This window comes from Corvus cornix, chromosome 10 (assembly GCF_000738735.6).
Source record: "Corvus cornix cornix isolate S_Up_H32 chromosome 10, ASM73873v5, whole genome shotgun sequence".
Lineage (NCBI taxonomy): Eukaryota > Metazoa > Chordata > Aves > Passeriformes > Corvidae > Corvus > Corvus cornix.
Genome location: NC_046340.1, coordinates 11,171,926 through 11,190,514, shown reverse-complemented (window position 1 = coordinate 11,190,514; position 18,589 = coordinate 11,171,926). Strand labels below are relative to the sequence as shown.

At 43.9% G+C, this 18,589-nt stretch overlaps 2 protein-coding genes across 2 annotated transcripts in view; one reads left to right on the top strand and one right to left on the bottom strand.

Moving 5' to 3' along the window:
• The first annotated feature begins 170 nt into the window (after positions 1-170).
• SNAPC5 (small nuclear RNA activating complex polypeptide 5) lies at positions 171-3,083 on the top strand. The gene is made up of 3 exons (XM_010390935.1): positions 171-307; positions 1,013-1,102; positions 1,557-3,083. Exons 1-3 carry the CDS (start codon positions 218-220, stop codon positions 1,656-1,658), a joined length of 282 nt encoding a protein of 93 aa, XP_010389237.1. The 5' UTR covers positions 171-217; the 3' UTR covers positions 1,659-3,083.
• Positions 3,084-3,533: 450 nt separating this feature from the next.
• MAP2K1 (mitogen-activated protein kinase kinase 1) overlaps positions 3,534-18,589 on the bottom strand; it is a 33,327-nt gene continuing 18,271 nt past the window's right edge. The window contains exons 4-11 of the mRNA XM_010390937.4: positions 16,482-16,559; positions 15,943-15,994; positions 10,499-10,623; positions 8,146-8,353; positions 7,612-7,676; positions 6,301-6,362; positions 5,342-5,387; positions 3,534-4,448 (exon numbers count right to left, since the gene is read on the bottom strand). Coding sequence (XP_010389239.2) covers positions 4,335-4,448; positions 5,342-5,387; positions 6,301-6,362; positions 7,612-7,676; positions 8,146-8,353; positions 10,499-10,623; positions 15,943-15,994; positions 16,482-16,559 — 750 coding nt within the window. The 3' untranslated portion in view covers positions 3,534-4,334. The remainder of the gene's footprint in view (positions 4,449-5,341; positions 5,388-6,300; positions 6,363-7,611; positions 7,677-8,145; positions 8,354-10,498; positions 10,624-15,942; positions 15,995-16,481; positions 16,560-18,589) is intronic.

Sequence of the window (18,589 nt, the reverse complement as noted above, 5' to 3'; positions counted from 1 at the left end):
GAGGAGGGAGGTGGCGGGAGGTGTGGCTGAGCCCGCGGCAGCCGGGAGTGCGCGGTTCCCCCTGCAGGCGCCGCGGGTGCCGTGCCCGGCAGTGGCCGCGCGGTGGCGGCCGCCCCGCGCTGCTGCGCCGTGGGTGTGACGTCACGCAGGGGGCAGGTGACGCGCGGGGCGGGGCGCGGCGGTTCCTCCCCGCCGGCGGGGGCGCTGCGGGCGGACGATGCTGAGCCGGCTGCAGGAGCTGCGCAGGGAGGAGGAGACGCTGCTGCGGGTCAAGGCGGCGCTGCACGATCAGCTCCGCCGGCTGCGGGTGCGCGGGGACATCCCGGGGACCGCCCGGGACCGGGGATGGGGATGGGGATGGGGATGGAGTCGGGAGCGGCGCGAGCGCAGCGGCGCGGCCGGGCCTGCCCCTCAGCCCTGCCCGCGCTCCGCGGCCACGCTCCGCCACAGGACCGGCCCTCCGCCGCTTTGGCTCAGCGAAAGGGAGAGCAGGGAATTGCTGCGGGGTTTCACGTGGTCTGTGGAAGTGCGATCCATCTACGGTACTCTGAGAGGTAGGGTACAGCTCTGAGAGGTAAATGTAGTTGTGATGCGTGTAGGATACGTTACAAGATAAATGTGAGTGTATGGAGCATATATTTTTAAGAGGTATCTGTAATTGTGAGTCTGTGCATACATTAAGAGATAAATGTAATTGTGAGCATGTAGGATACACCTCTAAGAGGTAAATGTGAGTGTATGGTTTGTCTTAGCTGATGGATGGAGAAGGGATAGTTTGAGGTAGTGGAGCTAAAGACCACTTGGGTTTAGAGGTTCATGGGTATTGCAATAAAGGAGCTTAGAACAGAGTTGCAGAAGATTTAACAAAGCTTTTCCAAGACTGACGGGTAAAACCCCCAAAATTCTGAGTCAAAAATGTTAAGGAGTGTCAGATAGCCCGGGCTGAGTGCCGGGGTTGGCAGGTCTGATGTTTTAATGGAGTGCGAGGAGTGACCAGTGCCGCTCCCTGCAGGTGGAGGAGCTGGCGCTGCAGTCCATGATCAGGTCCAGCGAGGAGAACGTCCCTGTCCCCCTGTCAGCCTTGGCCGAGGACACTCAGCAGGTAAGGGGGGCCCCATGCCTGGGTGTCAGTATGAGCAGAGCTGGGCTGTGCGTGGTTTTCCTGTACAGTTCCTAGTGTCACGTCATTTATGTTTCTCCTCACTGCAAAGCTCAGCTGTAAAATGTCTGATTTGTTGCTGGTTTCACCTTTTCCCAAAAGCAGCACCGTGTTTCCAGGGGGGTTGGGAAATACCTGTTTGGTGTAGCTTCAGTTCACCATTTATGAAATGTGTTGTCTAACACTTGTGATACTGGGGTAGCACTGGTGCTACAGCTTTTCACTCAATATGTGGCCAGCCTGACCCAGGTGCAGTTTTCCCCTGGAGATCAGGGACTTCTTCTCAGTCAGCAGTTCTGAGATCTTTAATTAACAGTGACTGCACAGCTTTAACAGTGATTTGAGGAGCATTTGGTATCTGTGTTGGGTTTGGTAATCAGCTCTTTTCTCATGACAGACTCTTGGGCAGATGGACAATGAGGCTGCCATCAATCAAACCGAGTTACACCTCAGTCTTCAGGATGATAAAGAGGAAGAGGAGGAGGAATCTGATTCTTGAGAGAAAAAAAATCAGAGATGGTTTTTAATACAGACTCAGGAATTTCTTCTTCATTCATTTAAAACCCACCGATTTCCATTTTGTGCTGTGTGTGGATATGAACTATTTGATATATCAGAGTCGAGGGCAGTGACACTCAACACATGAATGTCACAGGCTGGGCACATCTTGACTCAGATGTTGAAAGGATGAAAATCTGCTGCACAAATATGTAGCATAATCCATTCCACATTTCAAACCTAATGTAGCTCTTACAATGTCTTTGTATGTGGAAGGAAGAAGTAATTGATCAACCAGACTAATTTAACACATGCACTAAAAGCAATAACTTGTCTGTTCTCACTTCCTGATGTGAGAAACAAATCCAGGTCCTGGAGGGTGGTGCTGAACCAGTGATTGCATTATAACCTCATTTGCCTAAACTGGGAATTGAAGATACAGGGTGAGAAAAGATGTGTCCAGGGCTGTCTCCAGCCTTCAGCTGCTGTGTTGTCAGTTACCTGGAAAGCTGGAGTTACTCCCAGAGTCCTCTCAGTGTCAGCCCAATTCTGAGCACAGCAGGGAGCTCTCTCTGTACCCCTGGTGCTCTTCAGTTCTGTCAGTCTGTCCCAGAGAAGGACTTTCTACTTCAGCTCTTTCAGAGTAGCAGCCAAGGAGCCTTTTATTTGTCCACAAATTGTAGAGCAAGAAATGATCCGTGGTGCTTGTACTAAGGAGCTAATACCCTTAAATTGGTGTTATTTTCCTTTTCTCTCATTGTAACCTCATAAATCAAGGGAAGGCCACCTGCTTTCATGTGATCTTCAAGGAGGAGCATGAGGAATTTAAGAACTTAGTTATAAATGGCAAGTGATGTGAAATTTCCACAACTTTTGCATTTGGAAAAGTGTCTGGTATCCTGGGGCTGGTCAGAAGACACCATCCAGCCTCCAGTGAGTTCCTGCCACTGTTTAATGAGTGTTAATTTGGCTCTTGTTTGGTTTGTACCAATGGAAACTAGTGGGGTGTAAATGTGGCTTCATCCTGTACTAGAGACTACTGGGGCTTTGAGGATCCTGGATGTCTTAATGAAGGAACTTAGAACAGGAAGGAAGATTCTGTTTAACAAAGCTTTTCCAAGCCTGACAGGTAAAACAACTCCAAAAGTCTAAGCCAAAATGTTACAGTCAAATAAGCCCTTGCAGTGATGTGTGTGAAGAGCTGGTTTGGGAGGAGCTCAGGAGCCATCCTGGCCTTTCTTGGCGTATTTCAACTCCAAAGGCTAATTCTGACTGTTGAAAAATGTTACTTGTGCCCAGCATGGTCCAGAGTAGTTTTCATGGATAGAATTCCTGCTGCTTTTGTGAACAAGTCCCTTGCTTTTGGAACAGCCCAGTTCTAGTGCATGTTGCAATAAAGTTCTTTTCCTGCTGTCCTTACACAGAACTGTGTTTGCAGTGTCCAAATTATTGCTGTCTGGGGGGACAACCCAAAGTGGGAGTTAAACCTCCAAAACCTTGCTGTGTATTTCTTTTAGCAAACAGTAAAAGGTTCTGGTGTGGTTCTGTTTACTGGGTGGAGGTAAAGCTCAGGGAAGAGTTCAATTTCCATCCTCCCAGCTGTCACTCCAGGTCTCATTGGAGCCATGACAAGCTGGAGGAAGCCTTGGACGTGTCAATGAGACATTTCCTGCCGCTGCTGGGCCCAGGGCTGTGCCAGCCCTTTGATACCCAAGCCTGTTGGCCATGTGGAAGTTCATGTCCCACTGATGGGGATTCCTTTTGGAGAAGAATTTCAGGCATTTCCTCATCCAAAGTATCCTTTCAAGGAGCTGGAATTTGTAGCGCAGTGACCAGATTAAAGCCTTGGTTACATTTTAAAAAAAGCTTCAAGAAGTTACTTGATAATATATTTATTAAGAGAACCCATTGCTAAACATCTGAGAGAATAAAACAACAAAGGATTTTCATACACTTTTAGACACTAAACACAGTTGTCATGAATCTTTAGGTTAAAAGAAAGCAAAGTGCTTGGATCATTGTCTTGATTCCATAGGACACTTCCAAGAACTAACTTTTAAAAATCAATTAGAAAGACATACATCACTAAATCCAAGGATGATGATATGTTTGAAAAATAAATATAGAAATATGAACAAGTCTACAATTAGAATATTGCTCTGTGCATTCCAAGAAATGCAGAGCTCTTGCCTTCTTCACCTGCAAAGAGAGAGATCTCTAGACAACTGCAAAATTGGAGCCAGGAGGCCTAACTTTCGGGTACAGCTGGGCAGCAGCAAAGCATGCTCATAGACAGGCTCGGAGCATCCCGATCCCGAGTCTGGGGAGCTCAGGGAAAGCATGATTGAAGTACCAACGATTTACAGAGAGTCTTGATAAAGTTCAAACAAGCCAGGGGCCAACCTCCCCCAGTGATATTTTCATTAAGAAAGAATATCCATAATCACCTAAAATCAGCAAGCACTGGAACTTACACAGCTTACATTTGGTCAGTGAACAACAGAACCCGGTACGATACCAATTAGTTTAGGACAAGATTTAAAACCGTTTGGCACATGCTATCAAGACATTCTTCCTTAAGAGGTGAAATACATGTTTGAACAGGTACAAGCTGAGGAAAGAGGACCAGAAGAGCATCGTTGTCACCAGAGGTACAGTCCAGGAGCTGCCCCCAGGCTCAGACGCCGGCAGCGTGCGTGGGGGTGCTGGGCTGGTTAAGGCCGATGGTGGAGCAGAGCCACCCCGCAAAATCCACCTCCTCCGCCTCGGATCTCTTAATGAAAGCATGGATCTGGGCACAGGAGAAACGGGGTCAGTGTGCCAGCACTCAGTCCGCTCAGGAACAGCCCTCAGGAACACCCAACACAATAAATCCACTTAGAGCAATCAAGCTGTAAAACTTTATAAACCACGTGGAGAGTTTGCCACAGAATTGCAGAAGCAACCAGCACGTGCCAAAGTATCCCAGAGGAATCCTGCCACAGTGCCTGCTGCAGAGCACTTACACCACATGAATGATAAGGATGTGACTCAGCCACTCAAGATGATACTCTGGAAAATGTCTGCCTGGGCACTGAAAGGCTTTTTGTAATAGAAAGAGTCTCTTTGCATTTTGCACCATTATTGTACAGCAGGATCAGGGCAGGGAAAATCTGATTTTCTGCAGTACAACTGAAGTCCTGGCATTGCACTTAAAACTAAAAAGATTCATTGAGACTGATAAGAGTTATTTCATACAGGGAAAAATGCAGGATTTCTGTTGAGTTCTACAGATTTTGCAAGACAAAGCTGGTAAAAACCAGAAATTTTGTGTTTCACAACAGATGATAAAAAATATTTAATTAGTCCATATGGTATGCGGAGCTTTGTTCTTTTGTCCTCCTAAAAGTATTAATCAGTACTTTATTATTAACTAATAAACTCAAGAGAGATTCTTTTGTTAATTAAGTCACCCATTGTGATTATCAAATGGCAGACTGACAACCCACCAGTTTTAGTCTCCTTGACAGTCCCTTTTGTAGGAAGGTGTGAAATCTGCAGCCCCTTGACCTCTAGTTCAGGAAAGCTGTTCCTCCTCAAGCTGAGCTACCCCTGAGGCCACGTGCTCTGATCTGCTCTGGACCAGCTGAGGAAGCCAATCTGCCTGGAAAGTGCTCTTAGATCAAATTAAAAACCTTCACTTACCATCAGCTGCTTCAAGTCGGCTCTCTCAGCAGGATTTTTAATTAAACTAGGAAAACACAAGGCATTACACAAGTTACACTCTATTATGTTTTAAAATAAGGCTCAAGTTGTGTCATGTTGGTTGTACTGCTCTGGTCTGGTGACAGCACTTGATAAAAGCATCAGGTGCCTCTCAAACAGAGATGGGAGCCTGCAATTCCCTTCTGTGGGTTCCACAGCTCTAGGTCAGAAATCCTGAGTTGTCTGTGACTGATGAGTGTCTAAACCAAGCTAGAGAGAGAAATCCCGTTTCAACTAAAACAACATGAGCCACTTTATCCCTCATGTTTCTTTCCCCCAAGTCTCTTCAAGCTCAGTATCACGCAGAGCTATTGCATTACTGTCCTTCCTTCTGGAAGCTGTAAATAAACATATTTACTAAATAAATGAACTTTTGAAACTGCAGTGAGCTGCCTCCCTTAGCACTGCTTTGGTGCTGGCATCACTGAGGTGCAACTGGGAAAGCAGAGATGGGGGAATGGCTGCTGGGTTTAAGGTGTTGGTTCCTGGGGAAGAAAGAAACACCTGGAGCCTGCAAGATTCTGCACCCCACAGCACAGCCACTGCAAGATGATGTGCCTGAGCCTTGGAGAAGCTGTCTGCGGGTCACTCCCTGAGGCTGGGAAAGGACTACTCTGAGCTGCACACAGCAGCAGAAATTCTACAAGAATTTCTAAATTCTAAAGAGGGGAACATCTCTGAGCCTTGGGGTTCCTCTGGATGCATGAATTGCCTGTAAGATGAACTTCAGGCACATTAACACCCAAAGAGGATTATGCTGATTGCAGTGCCCTTGCATTTGCCCTGGCCTGGAGCAGGGACTCTGATTGCCAAGTGCCTGATAGACAAAGACAGCAGGGCTGACCCCAGTGTGTCCGTCTGCCACTCAGCCACAGAGAAAATACAGAGACAATACTCACCATTTGTTAACAAAATCTTGAAATTCAGAACCAAAGACACCATTGGGCAGTTTTGGAGGTGGCTATAAATAAATCAATAAATTTTAAAAATCAGCAATCATTCAGCATAACTAACACATGATGATGCACAACCTACCCAGGGATCTACCAGTTACATGTCCCACATCTGAGCAAAGCTGTAAAACCCTGGCTGATTTGGATTATTACTCCCAGCTGCAGGATTTCAGGTGTTTCAGTAATGAATCAGAATTTCCCTGGTATGGGGTGGGTTTTGGTCAGTTGGTTATTTTCTCCCCACACACCTGAATGGGGTGAGCACAGCCTCAGCTCTCATTAAAGAAGGCTCAGACCACTAATGAGCACCCTGTCATTCTCTGCACTGCTAAGGGAAGATGCCCTGCCCATCATTACTTCCATAATCCTTTTGACCTAAATTTTCTGTCCCTGGGAATGAGTTTGTTCAGGCTCTGAATTAAAAAAGAATTCTGACAAATAAAGAAGGGGGACTACATTAACCTGCACGTTATTGCCTTGTCCTCCAGGACATTGCCACAGGATCAGGGTTAAGTTTTCATCCTTACACGGAATTACTTTTATGTACAGAGCAGAGACAAGGCCTGCACTCACTCTCTGGTGCACAGCCTGTGTTGGAGGCAGCAGATCCTGCTGAAGATGTTTGTGCTAAATCAGTGGTGGCACAAGATAATCTTGCCAAACTCTCAACTACTGCAGCTTTTCAGCCCAAACTGACCCCCTCAGGGATGCTGCAAGAGCAGGACCACAGCAGCTGAAGTAATTCAGTGCTAACTCTATTCCCAGAGTTAGTGCTGGCAGATTGGGGTGTTATATAATATGCAAAATAGCTTTGTAATCTGAGAGCATTGTGCAAGCAGATGAGTTACAGAAGCAATTTATCAATTTATCAGGGGCACACGCAATGCAGGGACCCAGACATCAACTGTGCCTTTTAAATGGGCGAGTTGGACAGTTTTCAATAATTCATCCAGCTGGAACAATTGTTATCCAGCTGCTACAAATGACAGCTAACATGAGCATGCTTTGTTTTTTTAGAAGAACAGAAGCCGTGGAGTCACACAAGTTTCAGTGGTACATGTGAAAATAATGGAAACAATCCATTCTAAAATATCAATCTCTAACTAGCCTTGGAGCTTAGCTATTTGAAAGATAGGAGAATTGTGAATTAGGTTGGCTAAACCAAACTAAATAGCACTAATCCCACAGTCCCCCAAATTCCAGGATGCTTTAAAAATTTACAGTTGTAAAGTGCAGGTTTTTAAGTTTATAAATTACCTCATTGACAATGTAATCCAGAAGTTCAAAGATTGCCATTGGCGGTCTGCTGTCTGATCCATAGGCTGGGAAGAAATGGGAGAAGTGGAATCACAGTGTTACTCTCCCTCCATAGCAAGAGTGCTTCAGGAAGCCCAAGCTGACACTGTTGGCACCTGACACGCAGCAGATTTACAGGAAAAGGTGCAACAGCAACAGGGTAATGCTTTCATGCAAGGAGTCATTTCTGGGTCTGATCCAAAGCACTCACTTCACTGGGAATCATCCTGCTGCATTTGGATCAGCATCTTGGAGAGACCAAGAGCAACAGACTGGGATCCCAGTAACGGGGCTGTTCACAAGAACCACCAACAAAAGGGTCTTGGTGCTCTGTTCTCACATGGCTCCTCACAGTGAAGCTGAGCCAGGTGCCCAATGCAACCCTGATTTTTTAAAAGTTTAAAGCCCCACTGTGCAGACCAAGATCAGATAAGAAAGACCTTGAAGCTGACACAGAAGTGTATTGGAAATGAATTTAACAGTGCTGTAACTCACAGCTCATCGGTCGGCCAGGCGCCCTTTGCCTGGGGGAGGTCTCTGTGACTGGAGAATCCCCCTCCACGGGGCAGCCAAACATCAATTCCAGCTCCTTGGAGTCAGGAGGGGGAATGGGGTACCTGCCAATGGCCATTTCCACCAGGGACAGCCCCATGCTCCAGATATCCGACTGCACTGAGTAGTGAGTGCCCTGCAGCCTCTCTGGCTGCAAAACAAAGGGGAGGGGAGGAGACACAGGTTTGTAACAAAAAAGTTTTTTTAAAAATTACATTCAGCAATACCCTGGATAAAGTAAAGGATGAAGCCCCAACTTCTTAGTACAGCATGCTCAAATGAGTGACGTATTGGTGTTCTCCTGGAAATCTGTCCTCGGAACTTCCTGAAATTCCCCAAACATTCCGTCACTGCAAACAATGTGAGACTTCTCAGAAATGGTACTCTGATGTACTGTTTTATTTCTTTAGCACAAATCTAATGGAAGTATTACACAAGGCTCTGCAGGCAAGATCAGACTCAACCAAAAATATATTTTGTACTGTCTTTAGGAGATTTACACACTGTAAAGATATTTAAGTATGGGATTTTTTTGGTCAGTTGAATGATGATCAGAAGTGAATCTGGCTATTCCAGTCCCACTGCTTCACAGACCCTCAGTTTTGAGCAGTGTGATCCTCCACCTGCTTCTGCCAAAGCCAAAAGATGAGTGCTGCACTAACTCCTTTTGCTTAATTTTTGCACCTGCTTTGTCAGTCTATGTTCAGTGTTGAATATGGTTCCTGAAATTATTAATACATTGATGTACTTCACTCGTAGATCCATTTTTACTAAGAATTCTCAAAGAAAATGTTCACTTTTCTGTACTTTTTAAAATCAAGCTCATATTTTACCAAAATGGTGCAGATTCTTCTCTGATTACATGCACATATTGGAAAAATACATATGTAATTTGAAACTTCCTCTCAGAGAATGTGAGAATGCAGTAAAGCCTCTTCCTTCTGCCATAAGGGGGTGATAGTTTTGTTAAATTAGTTTTGTAGGAGTTACTGAGATTATATTTGAGTTTTCTGCAGTGTCCCACCCCAGTCAGTTCCAAAGCCATCTGGACAAACTACACAACTGCTGGACAACAATGGAGATGCCCAAAACCCAAGATTTTCATAAAACATAAGTGTAAAGGAAGGTGGGTGGATATAATTAAAACGTAGAAACTGTTTCAAGTTAAACACTGTGTTTTTACACACCTCCATGCAGTAGAAAGGGATGTTTGGTAGGTAATAATTCTGTATGTTTAGAAGTGTGCAAAGGGAGCTACTGCAAGAGAAGATCCTTCCAACACTACCAAAACAAAATCCCCCTCATGGCTTGGTCTGTGATGCCAGAGAGCAAAGCCAAACCTCAGTTTGTAAAAACAGTAAATTGAAGAAAACTGAAGGCAGACAGCACTTGGCTCTCATCCCTTCTGAAAGAGACAGGGAAAGGCAGGAGTGTGGATGAGCTGGAGCTGTGGATTTGGTTTTGCTCATTAGCAACAGCCCCCAGATGTGAGAACTTAAACCCCAGCTCGATTTCAAGCGTGTCCCCAAGATGAAATGACACAAAGACAATGCAGGTCTCATGCTGAACAGAGGCAGCATTAAAGCTTTTTTCCCCTTTAAGTCTAAGCCCACACAGTTTTAATCCTACAGCCAGACCTGGGAACAACTGCACCAGTTAACTGTGTGCTGAACAAGGTGTGTGAGAATAAAAGAGCTGTTATTTCCGTTAGCTGGGGCTTGCACATCACACAGAAAGCTCATCTGGAGAGAAGTTCCAAGGTGTTCCTAATCCACAGAAACACAGAACACCCTGGAAACAGTCCCAGATGAACTCCTTGCCCACACCTGCCACTCCCAGGATTTCTCCTGTTGCGGCAGCCACGCTGGGATCTGGGAGCAGACACACCAGGAGCTGGTGAGGCAGCACTTTGCCTACAGAGTGACCCCAGCGAATGCTGGAGTGGGAGGAGAACCACACTTCCTAAGGAAAACAAACCATAAACACTGGGCTTTTCTGGGAGACACACGTGTACAACCCCCAAATGCAAAACCTGACTGGATTCTGCAGTGTAGACACAGTCCCATCTCTTCTGGAATGTTATAAATATTCCAAGTGCTTGGCTTTTCCTGCAACACTTCTTCCCCCCCACACATAATCTGATATGACACTGGAATATTCCTGGAATGCAGGAAGAGCTGAACCATGAACAGCAGCAGGAACAGCAACAGTTGGTTCTTGTTTGATCACCAGAACTGGGACAACTCAACCCTAACAAACTCAGAGCTGTAAAATCTGTACTTAAATCTGTACTTACAGACATGTAGGAGCGTGTGCCAACAAAGGAGTTTGCCATAGAATCTATCAGCTGTCCACTGACACCGAAGTCACAAAGCTTGATTTCACCTCTAGAGTTTACCAAAATGTTGGATGGTTTAACATCTGGAAGAAAAATGAATGGATGATTTAAGACATAAAACAGGAAATCCGACAATGCAAGGTGGTAATTCTCATGTGCCTCCCTTTGCTTCCATTCTCTGGGAATAATCACAGATTTGGGTCCCTCCCAGGCCCATTTCACAAACTCTCTATTTAACTACAGATAAATAAAAAGAAATATTTGAAATTACACATGCATAAAAGGTTGTCAGCTTTTTGATTTCGCCCTATTTCCTGGCTTTTAAATATGAGATTTGAGCATCCACATCCTCCTCGCAGATAAATGATCTCCTTTGAGATAAGTAAGTGTACAACAGCATAACTCCTCTTGAATGATGATCCTTTGCCTAGAAATGATCAATAAAGAGGCCCTACATATTTATTTTACAAAGGTCAATGAATTACAGCAACCACACTCATTCCTCCATATCTACATAGGCATAAATCATCCTTTGCCCAAACACTTCCTGGAGTGGGTTCTTGTTTTCTGGGTTTGGTTGGGGTTTTTTTGGGTGGTGGTCTTGGGTTTGTTTGTTGGTTTAGATTTGGGTTGTTGTTTTTTTTTTAAAAGCTCTTAAAAAATAATTTCCCTATTATTGAAAATATGTATTTAAAATAGTTTGAGGTTGTTTTTCCTTTGAGAGAACCCCCTCATGATTTTGAATTCATCACTTTTCCTAAATGGAAATTTAATAAGGGTCACTGGTAGCTTAGCAACTAATAACAGCTCTTTGTGAATGCAAAGGTACAGGGAACAAGTGTTTAGTGTTTCTTTTATAGCTGTAAGGAGGTTTTTCAGTGTATCTCACTGCTTAGCTGGTCATTACCAACCCATTATCAAAATAAGCAACCAACAGCCCACATTGGCAGAGTAATGCTGCAGAAAAAAGGGACCTGGAAATTTGTTTTGAAGAAAGAGAATCATTAATTTCACTTCAGAGCAGACCCAGAAGTCCATAGGCTGTCACATATTTTCATTTGCTTTTCACTTTTAAGCACAGATATATTCCAAGAGCTGCCCTTTGATTGGGATGCCCAGGGGATGTCCCTGGGAAGAGGACACTGATGTGACTTCTCCCCACTGGAGAAAGATCTCCATGCAGGATGTTTATGCCTCACTGAACAAGGTCCATGGGGAGGGCAAAATAAAACAAAACTGTATTTCAGCTGTTCCTCCTCCAGCTCCCTTTTGAGGAATAACACAAAGTTTGGATAATTATCTACTTTTGGAAATTGTGGCGCCATTTTCTTGTCCCTGAAATCCCCTTCCAGGAAACTGAAACTGTTCAGGCACACCGGGAGCAGTGTCCTGGCTGATCTGTGTACAAAAAATCCAGGCAGGTATTTTGCATGTGCTGCTTTCAATTCCCCACTCCTAGGAGAGGATCAGGGCTGCTGGGCACACAGCTGGACATTCTGCAAGCTCTGTCTCCTTCTTGCTGAGAGACCTCACTACAGGGACACTCCACTGTGGAAAGGAAGAATCCAGTCTGGGAGCTTGACCTACCGCTTTAAAATGCCAGCAGGAGCTAAAAAACAACCAAACTCAAACCCAAAGCAGCCGGAGCAGGGAAGCAGGGAGCAGAGATTAGAGATTCCCACCTGCACAGGAATCTGCACCCAAAGCTCTGTGCAAAAGCAAGGTGGAAAAAACAGTGTTTGCAAAATACACTGGAAGCACAGCAGAGCCTGAACAAATCACAGATACCCAGATTTGTGCTGCTCATCAATGCACAGCTAAAAATTCAACTCGGAACAAAGACGTAAATCCTCACTTTAGTGTCTAGAGTTCATTCATACTTCATAATTAAATGGCAAAGAAAAAATCGTTACCATTCCACTGTCAGTGCCCCAAACAAAGTTTTCTTTATGAGCATCTTAAAGTTTTAGAATCCCCCTGGTCTTTCGAAGGCTTCACTTTTCCCTTCAGTGTTTTTGCAGGTGGCAATGCCACATTGCACCTCTCAGACCAGCACAGCAACCACGCCTCCTCACTGGATTTCTGCACAAAGCTTCTCTTCCCTGGAGTATTTTCATTTTCCACACAAGGCACCCCCATGTGATCATAGTGATGTTTGGAAGGCTGCTGCCTTTCCACCCCTCTAAATGTAGCACCTATTCTATTTTCACTCCAGAGCCTCTGAACACTTCAGCAGTTTCTCTGGAAACCAGAGATTTGTATTGCCAGAGGAACAGGAATGCCAAGGCATCCTGCAAAATGTATGCTGGAACTTGCAAGGAACAGACAAAAGGAACACAAAGTGTGTTATGTAAGTGTTTCTGTTTTAAAGAAAGTGGAAGGTATTTTATACACCACCCCAGACAAGCCAGGAAGAGAATTATAGAGAAGTCCTTTGCCAGGGGGATGGATATATGACACTGCAAAGGGAGCTGGCAATACAGAGAAGTTTCCAGAACACTTGATAATCTCTGTCAGAGGTTCCCTCCTCTGCTCTGCCCCACAAGTTCATTCTGAAAGGTGGCCCTGGATGTTGCCATAACACCTTCAGACCAGAATTCACTCTGCACCAGTTACTGAGCAGTCAGATGTGAGGACATACACCAGAGACGTGTCTTGCAGCACATTATTGAGATCTTCCAATCAATTCCCATTTCCCGAAGCAGGATCTCATGAGAATCCTCTGGAACTGCCACCCTGGAACAGACCATTGACACTTCCCTGCTGGGTGGCACCTCCTGCCCTGGGGCTGCTGCCTCCAGCTGGGGTTCAAAACCTTACAAAGCAGCTTCTATGCAAAGAGAGACTTTCCAGAGAGGATTTAAGCTTCACACCGGACCAGAGACGTCTTTATTTAACAGAAGATATTATTAGAATGTCTAGCACAGTGATGCTCCTTGCCCCTTCCTTTCCTGTGCCTTGTATCCCACCAGTTTATCTTCCAGAGGTTTCGTGATTTCATTCCTGTCTGTTCAGAGAGGACCAGAACCCAGCTCCAGAAGAGCAGTAAAAGGACTGTATTTTCCTCTATAAAAGGACTGTATTTTCCATTCCTGCTCTAGTAAGACCCAATAATTTCTTTCTTGAGCTGTCTGGAATGACAAATGAACACTTTTCCCCACAATTAGTCCAGGACACACCTGTGCACGAAAACAGTTTAAGCTCAATATTCCAAACTTGCTGATACTGCCACACAGGTAATAAAACACAGCAGTGGAATAAATTCCTTCCTGCAAATGAGTTCTCACAAGCCTTGCTGTCTTTAGATTTAAGAACAGATTTTTTGGCCCTTTGTTGCTATGTTCTCATGTTTAACAGTGATGTCTCTTCATTTTTAAGTCACCCACTCTCCCCACAACACAACTCCTATAAATCCTACTGAAAACAAGCCCACCAAGTGCACACATTTTCCCCAGGGATGGATGAGTGAGAACAAACAGCCCATGTGAGATGTTGTTCACACCTTGTCAGTGCAGTGCTATAGCAAACTACAGGGGCTAGAGAAAGCAAAGCACAGAAATCTCCAATTATCAGAGCTGTGTATAAAATAATGCTGACACAGTTACAGGAAGAGAAAAGTGCTTTTACCAGCACTGTTTATTTCAGCTGGGATTCAAGGAAGAGGCAGTTTGGAAAAACTGCCAGAAGCAGCTTCACCTGCACTCCAACCTTCATAAGGGGTGTCCAAATAATGCACGAAGTCTGTAGCACAGACAGACCCGTGGACAGCATCGAGGACAGGAACTGCAAGTTTGGCTCATGATGGCCAGAGATGGGAAAACCAGTCCCTGTTCTGACTGGTTTTCCTTTTAGCTGCCAGCACTGGCCATGATCAACTCCCAAAACATCACTTTGGCTCCCTCTTTATCAGACATCACAGATGTGATGTGATCACAGAACAGCTCCTGCAAGAAGTGCACAAGGTCATGAATTCTTGCTGCTGTCAGAGCACACAGGATGGAAACTGAGCTGAAAAATAAAAACCACAATGTGGACATGCAATTTTACACTGCAGGGCAATCCAGTAAAACTGGAAGCAATGGGGAGAAGGAACTTTTCTTGGTCCATGAACCTGAAGCGCAGTCTCTGATGTAGCAAATACTGTGAGGTTAACTGCACTTAAATGAGATCAGGAAGGCTTCATTTTGGATTTATCAGATTTACAGACTGTAAAACTGAAAATAAATAAATGAAAACTGCTGTCTCAGCTGAGCAAGAACAACCTAAAAAAAAACCACCAAGCAACCAATGTAGTAACAACCCACTGCTGTGGCTGACTTGAGAACAGGAAGATGCAGCAGTTACTCTTCCAGGATGCCCTAAAATAAGGTGATCTCTTTCCCTGGAGTCCTTATGCTCTGAACAGAGACAAATGACTTTGCAACTATCATCAGAAATGTTTTAGAGTCTCCCTCCAACCCCCTTGCTCCACAAGAGAGCTATATTTGTTTAAAAAAACCACAAGCCAGAAATGTGTGATAAACACAAGTTCATGTTGTAGGTGATCCTACAACAGCTTGTGCAAGCTGGGATTGCTAATTCCTCTTTTTGGTCTGGGCAACAAATGTAAACTCAAGACACATATTAATGCCTGAAGATTCTCCTACGGTCCAAAGCTCCCCCAGCAGCTGCTGTGGGCTGCACACAGGGCACCACCACTGCTCCAACAGCCACACAGGAACATGGACTGCTCCAGCTCCACCTTCACATCCACAGCAGCAATAATGGATTTATTACTGTACCAAGGGTCCTTTTTCTTTAACGGAACATGCAACAGATTAATGGAAGAGCTGGATTTTAAAAAGGGCAACTAAAAGCAGAAAATAATCCAATACATTTATTCTAAAATAACTAAAGATCCAGGAGAAGCAACACTCCCATTTTACACAGCTTCACCGTGGTTTTTTAATTGTTTTAAAGTATAAAAACAATGCAGTTCTGCATGACAAATGTCAGTAAACAGTATGTGAATGTAAGACAGATGGGAAAAATAGTGACTTTCTTGAAAAAGTTTTAATGGCCATGACTGTTGAACAGTCAAATGAAATCTACATCAGAGATTTCAACTGCAATCAGTCTCAAACACAGACAAGTTCTGTGCGCACATATAATGCAAGAACAGCAGGTTCAAGCATGGATTATAAACCCAGATAAGCTGCAGGAAGACAAAAGTTGAAGATACCTGATAGTCATGGTAAGAGATTTAGATTTAAAACAGAAAGTTTGCCTTACACTGCCCAAGAAAAACCCCTTGAACCAAAGGCATATGGAACCATGATGAACCAATCATAGAGAAAAAGAGGTATTTTAATGTGAATAAAAATTATATTCAAGAAAAGTTACAACACAAACTTTTATCTCACCTCTGTGCATTATTTTATGCTTTTCTCTCAGATATGTGAGTCCTTTTATTACCTAGAGACAAATGAAAAAGAAATTAATTTAGGAAGCAGAAGAGAGAGTTGAATGTTTTGTCTGTACAAAAATTCCATCTGAAAGCAGCTTAACAGAAATCCCAAAATGTAATCACTGCCAATCAACACTGAGTTTTAATTTATACCTCCGCCTCAGAAAAACAAAGTCATCCAAGCCCTTCCTGGAAGTTCTGCATACAGAGCTTTTTGCAGAATGGAGATGAAAAGGTAATATTGAAAAATAAGGAAGTGTTAATTCAGCTCTTATCCAGAAGCATCAACTGATCCAAAAGCAGCAACTCCAAGCACACACACCAGAATGTGTTACTCATTCCAGTGCCCACAGTTACCACGTACAAAGATGCTTTAGAAGAGAAAGCAACAGACTGCAAAATCTGGGAATATTCCCTTCTCCCTCATCCCTCAGTCCTGGATGTGGCACTGCCCAACCAAGCCCCAGAGGTGCCCATTCCCATGGAGCCACTCACCGCAATGCTAACTTTGCCCAGGATCTGCTCTGGAATTCTCCCAGCCTTTTTCAGCACTTGATCCAAGGAGCCGCCATCCTAATAAGAAATATTTGAATAGTTGAACTTGAATCAAATTGCTCTAAAATATTTCAAACAGGGCTGTAAACTGAAGCCTAAATTTGTTTTTAAAAAAAACCCACAAAAAACAAAGTTGCTTTTCATGTCTGCTTTAACACTGTTGTAGTGCAAATCTGAAACAAATAAATCGCTCCTCAGGAGGAATCAGTCAGGTTTATGTTTATTTTAAACAAACATTTGGCCACTAACAACATCCACTCAAATAAACATTGCACACAATGCTCTTCCAGAGCAGCATTTCCATGGTTTGGATCTCCTTAAGGAAGCACAGTCCACAAACAGTGACAAGCAAGAAGGAAGGATTTCACAGGTTTCTGTAATTTTCAGTCCAATGCAATTTTTCTTGTCACAGCCATCCATGATAATCCTCCTCTTCCAAGGACAGAAAGAAACGACTTTATTGATCCTGATTATGGGGCTGAAAACTCATCATACTGGAAAAGACAGAGTTTTCTGCTTGAAAATCCCAGAATGATGGGGTTGGAAGGGACCTTTAAGTCAGCTCCTTCTACCCCGTGCCATGGGCAGGGACACCTTCCACTATCCCAGGGTGCTCCAAGCCCCGTCCAACCTGGTCTTGGACACTTCCAGGGATCCAGGGGCAGCCACAGCTTCTCTGAGCACCTGTGCCAGTGGCACCCCATGATCACAAGAGAACCCAGATCCCTGTTCCACTCCTCTCCCGGAGCAGATCCTACACACAGGAGAAGGTGCCTCTGTCAGTTCTGCAGGTCCAGGGTGACTCTTCCAAGGATGGAAGGTTGGTTTGGCACAGAAAGAACCAAAATAGGGAGAAATGTTTTTAAGGTTCCCTGGTAAGCCATGACCTTGTTTATTAGATTAAATAAACTGCCTGCATGCACACACACCCCCAGCAAAGGCAAATATATCCCACTGTTGCTAAGAGCTTTTCAAAAGGAAAACTGGGAAAAATGCTGTTTATTTTTAGCAACTGATTCAACAATAGACTTGTGCATAAGGTCTAGATTCTCTGGAGCAGAGAATATACAACCAAAGAAGAAACTGAAAAGTTATTTTTCAAATTTAAAACCATACCCGATTGTCTGGATCAGCACTGGATCACTCACAGTTATTAATATTTTTTTGACATAAAAATCCAACTGGAGTAATTAATTGCCTTCTGCCTTAACCTCCACTTTGGAAGTTTTCATCAACATTTACACATGGTGAAAGTAAAAAAACTGGAACACAAAGGTTTATTATTTGAGGACTAAAATCTGTAATTCTTATGAGAAGGGAAGTATATAAATACTTATTTGATCATGTATTTTTGTAAAAAACACACCCACATACTCCAAACTTGATTAAAAATACACCAGCAGAAAAAAAATATCTCCAGAAATCTCCTGTAAAACCAGTCTGAATTTCTAGACAGCTGTCTCTGCTGAGACACTGGTAAATTAACCATAATTTTGTACAGAAAAAACCACTTTTTTTTCCCTTCCCTAAGGACCAGCCTTGATCCTAGACAAGGCTGAACACAATTCAGCTGCCTCGTGTTGGCTGCAGCCTTCAGTGTCTTGCAGGAGCTGCCTCCAGTCCTTTTGCCTGTTAAATACCTGCTGCTAAGCAAAGTTAGGCATTGATCTTGAATTTAGGTACCTAAAAATATCAAACACTCAAGTTCCATTCCTGTTCCACCTCCAACTTTTTGTTCATAATCCTACTTAGGTTTTGTAACCCACTGCTAAAAATAAGATTTCTGAGTGGTAACAACTGAAGAAAAAAGACCACAATGGAGACTTTCATCTAATCTTTTATCCAAAAGGAGATCAAAAACTACCAATGATCCGCATTAAGCTTAATGATAAATTAAGACTATAATTTAAATAATCCACCTCTCTTCTGATTTCATAACTTATTGATCAGTTGTTCTATGTGTGAAACACTGTATCCAGTCTGGCTTGGACCAGATTCAGCACTGAGCCACCAGATTTCATCCTGCCTTCTCTTAAATTGAAAACATT

Coding starts and splice junctions, on each gene's coding strand:
- SNAPC5 (XM_010390935.1), top strand. CDS start 218: ATGCTGAGCCGGCTGCAGGAGCTGCGCAGGGAGGAGGAGACGCTGCTG. Junction 308..1,012: donor ATCAGCTCCGCCGGCTGCGG/GTGCGCGGGGAC, acceptor CGCTCCCTGCAG/GTGGAGGAGCTGGCGCTGCA. Junction 1,103..1,556: donor TGGCCGAGGACACTCAGCAG/GTAAGGGGGGCC, acceptor TTCTCATGACAG/ACTCTTGGGCAGATGGACAA.